Source organism: Boleophthalmus pectinirostris, unplaced genomic scaffold, assembly GCF_026225935.1.
Source record: "Boleophthalmus pectinirostris isolate CB_2022bp ecotype Guang Dong unplaced genomic scaffold, ASM2622593v1 HiC_scaffold_9, whole genome shotgun sequence".
Classification (NCBI taxonomy): domain Eukaryota; kingdom Metazoa; phylum Chordata; class Actinopteri; order Gobiiformes; family Gobiidae; genus Boleophthalmus; species Boleophthalmus pectinirostris.
Window position 1 is genome coordinate 35576333 of NW_026571541.1, and position 4336 is coordinate 35580668.

The 4336-nt window shown below is 39.9% G+C and overlaps 1 protein-coding gene across 1 annotated transcript in view; it reads left to right on the forward strand.

Annotated features, from left to right (window-relative positions):
• Window positions 1-456: 456 nt before the first annotated feature.
• LOC129412622 (uncharacterized) overlaps window positions 457-4336 on the forward strand; it is a 6417-nt gene continuing 2537 nt past the window's right edge. The window contains exons 1-3 of the mRNA XM_055166717.1: window positions 457-811; window positions 2076-2194; window positions 3195-3415. Of these exons, the coding sequence (XP_055022692.1) occupies window positions 457-811; window positions 2076-2194; window positions 3195-3415 (695 nt within the window). The remainder of the gene's footprint in view (window positions 812-2075; window positions 2195-3194; window positions 3416-4336) is intronic.

The following is a 4336-nucleotide window of genomic DNA, read 5'->3' on the forward strand; positions in this document are numbered from 1 at the left end:
TGCACCATGTACGGACTGAACCAGGACTGATCCAGGTCCGGGACTGTCAGGTATGAAAACAAACCCTTGGTCTGAAAAAAGAACCTAATAACATAAATTATCAGAAGACCTAATGAACCTCATCGGACTATTGGGCCTGGGAAGTTGTAACGTAGATCCATGAGTGGTAATTGCATCTTTCCAAACGTCTTCCTGGCTTATGACATGAGCGTGAACAGAGTCTATTGTGACTTTGTGACTGTCCTTGTTTATTCTGTTTGTTTACAGCCCTTTGCCCGGCTGTAAAGTTTTTAAAGTACTATAATGGTTTTATAAGTGTATTTATTGTGATATGGAACACTACTCTTTCTCATTATTTGATTAGATAAAGATTATGTGGGTGGACTTTGTGCTTTGTGGGTGTGAACTTACTAGGTTTATTACACATGTACAAACACTGTGCTGTGTCAGTGAACCATGGAAACTATCTACCCTGCACAGCACTTGTCTGTACAGCAGCTGAAGTCTGACCCTCAAAATGGATATAGTAACTACCTCCACATCAAGGTCCCCTCTTACCCCCGACCTGAGCTTCACGTGGCCCATTTGAGCCACTGCACGGACCAGACGGGGATCTTCGGTATCCTGAATGATTCTGGCTTCAGGAGCCCAGGGTACAGGGGAAAGAGAGTGGTGTGGTTCAGCCTGACCGTGAGCAGAGCTGAGCTGAAGGAAGCAGAGGACAGACCCATGACCATCGTCCACTCAGATGGCACAGAGGAGCAGTACCACCCACCCACCAGCAGAGGGACAACAGAGGGTCAGGGAGACTGTGAGTACTGGAGGTTTTGAGTCGTTTAGTCAATATTTTTAGTCTCTGTAAATGTGTTAATGTGCAAATTTACAATATATTTTCAGTATTTTGGTCACATGGTAAATGGTCACATTTTTATATAGAGCCAAAGTCAAACACACTGATAAACCAGTGTGTACGCAGACACTGATGTGCAATTTCACATGTTTACTGTAAACTGTCACATGACCAGAGATGATTGTGCAAGGAGAAGGAAAAAAAGAGGGAAAAAAGTCTGTAAAGTTATTTAAATTTAACCAGGACATCTACTTACCTAACTGAGTTTGAATAGGACCCGGGAGAGATCATTAGATTACTCAACATTAGAGGTAGAACAGTACACAAAAATCGCAGTTCGGTATGTACTTCGGTTTTGAGGTCACGGTTCGGTTCATTTTCTGTTCAGAATGGGAACAAAATACAAAACCATTTGTGTTTTTATTAAACCAGCACTTAGTTTTAACATTATACAAACGGGAAAATAAAATAAATGCAAAGTGCTGCTTGGTAATACCGATAAGTTAAATAAAATATTCTCAAATAAGCAACAAATGTATGAAATATTATAAAAAATAAATTCCTTGTTAAACAGTAAACAAAACTTTTCAAAAAGTAAAATGCAGCACTAACAGTTCCAGCATGAACTTTTACTCAGTCTTCAGATTTTTGTCCCAAAAAAACAACTTGGCCACATTGTCTGAAGAAAGAGCAGATCTGCTGCAGCTACAATGTCCCCAGCGGCTGAAAATACACTTTCACTACAGACAGAGGTCGAGGGTATGGGGCAGATTTGGGAGGGGGGGGATTCTGTGTCGACAAAAGGTGAAAGTGAGGATCGCGATGCGACGACTGTAGTTTTGCAGGATTCACATGGTTGAGGGAGTCAAGGCAGGGGGCATTTTGTTGTGAAGGTGGCTGCTGTAACTATAAAGCGCTGCGGGAAACACTGCCCCAATCACAGATGAGTTCCCTCGTGAATATTAAAGAGTCGAGCCTCTGTGTAGCTGCACATGTAGTGGAGGAATGTTAACACACAGAAATTGTGTGAAGTCCCTCGTGCACAGCCCTGCAAAAACCGAACATCCTGTACCAAAATAGTTCGGCACAAATACATGAACCGTTACACATCTATCAAACATGCATAGAAAACAAATTTAAAGCTCTTCAGACATGTCTTGGATGAGGGAACAAAGTTATATCATGGTGGAAAGTTATAAAAAGTGGATGTTTGTTTTGCGTGCAGATGGGAGTGGAGTCCTGAAGACCTTTGCCACTTCTCCTGCCTTCAGCTCCAGCTCCAGACTGGGCTCATTCTGCTTCACGTTCCCCCTGCAGGACGTCCTGGACAAGTACAGCCAACAGGTGAATCTGTGGTCTACAGGAGAAGTATTCAGACAGACAGAGAGAGAGAGAAAAGGTGGGAGGTGATATTATTTATACTGTATTACTTCAAAGTGCATATGACTCATTTCACTAAAACAGTGTTTCACAAACTTTTTTTGGGAGACTGTTTTAAAAGTCACAAACCTTCACAACCCAAGTCAATAGACATTATTCATAAATCACAAAATAAAAGTGGATTTGAGCATTTTTGAACATTAATGAAGATATTTTATGGTTGACTGAGTGATTGTGTCTCTGAACAATTAGTATTACTCAAGTTTTAAACAATGAAAAACATTGAAGAATAAATAAATAAAAAGGATCCATAAGTATCCTGAAGTGCTCTGACCTTTGTTGATTTATCTCTTCTTTTTGGGCAACCAAGCATTTCTCAACTTTAGCTGCAGGAACACTCATTTCAGGGCGCCTGCCCTAAGTGAGTGAATGAGATAGGATTCACTGACTCACTAGTTCTCATGTGTCAGAACTGTATATCACAGACCTACTGTAGATGCAGATCATGACAAGGCGACCCCCAAAAAAATATCTTACGACCTACATGAGGATCGCGATCAAGTCATCAAGCCTTTGGGAAACAATGCACTAAAACATAGTTGACATCATTTTATTGAAGATTTTCCAAAAATCTTGCCTAGTTTTGTCTAGTTTTTAAGTTTTGGTGAGATTTATCTTTTTACTTTCTGGTTGGACATGCACAGCAAATGTGATGTGATTCCATATAACTTTCATGTTTTCATTTTGCTTATTTGATTATTGTACTCTGCTTCATGAGAACTTAAAATTGTAAATCTCGTAAGTCTCTGCATCACTTCATTTTCTCCACAGAAACAAATAAGTCTAATGCTGAACTAACTGCTGAACATTCTGGACAAAGCTACAACATCTCCATGGAGACAAGCAGGTGTTTGAACAGTTCCATAGTGTACCTTTAATCTGAACATGTCCCTGCTGTTTTCAGTTTTGTGGGGGTCAGAAGCCGGTGATGCGAGTGTGGAACACCGTCCTGTACAAACAGAAAGTGATGTACGCAGTTCTCGTGCACAGTCCCAGTCCGACCGATCAGGAGGAGTTCTGCAAGTTTCCCGAGCTGAAGGAGGAACCAGGCTCCATCTGCGCCTTCAGAGAGGAACCCCGGCCACACTTCCTCTGGAGACCACAAGCCATGAGCGAGACACACGAGTAAGAAGGCGCTGCAGTAAGCATTATTTGTACCATGGCGAGGAGAAAATTTAGTTTGTCGACTGGACAAAAGTTAGTTTGGTTAAAGACGTTTCGCAGCTCATGAGCAAACTGAATTTTCTCCTCGTCATGGATTCTACCTGGACAAGTGAGGGATTCTTCACACATTATTCTTACCACTTTATAATAACTCTTAGCCTTAAAGAGGGAATATTATGCAATCAGGGTTCTCACTCTTTTTCACTGACAACATTTCAAGATTATTCCATGACTTTTTCCTGACCTAAAGTGAATTTTTCATGACTTTATGGCACCTACATGTGTAGAATTGATCAGACATTTATGGCTTAATACGAAATCAAAATCAAATCTAATTTATTTGTATCACGGAGCACATTTAAAACAGCAAAACTTATCAAAAGTGCTGAATAGTGAAATAAAACAGGTAATAGGCAAATTAACCAGAGTAATAATGATGACAATAAAAATAAGAATAACAGCAACGTGCTGTTAGCAAGCAGAAAAGATGAGTTTTGAGCCAATATTTAAAGTGCTTCAATAACTGTGCAGTTTTAATGTTAACCCTTTCCATTCACCTTATGGTTTGGGATTATAGTTTTTTAACATTCAAAATACTGTCAGTGCATTTATTGTCGTCTCTTTTGAACAAAAGGCCTAATGAGAACTTAACAGAACACCGTAGTTGTGTGAAAGAGATACTAAAATTCCATGACTTCTCCAAAACTTTCCTTGAATTTACAAAATTCTGTGACTTTTCCAGGATTTTCATGAGCAGGGGAACCATGTGCAATGCATTTTTTATTTATTTATTTTTTTTGATACAGGGACAGCACACAATTTTTACATTAACCTTAACAGGAGAGATGCATTGTGCCAGGTTGTAACACCAGTGATAATTTC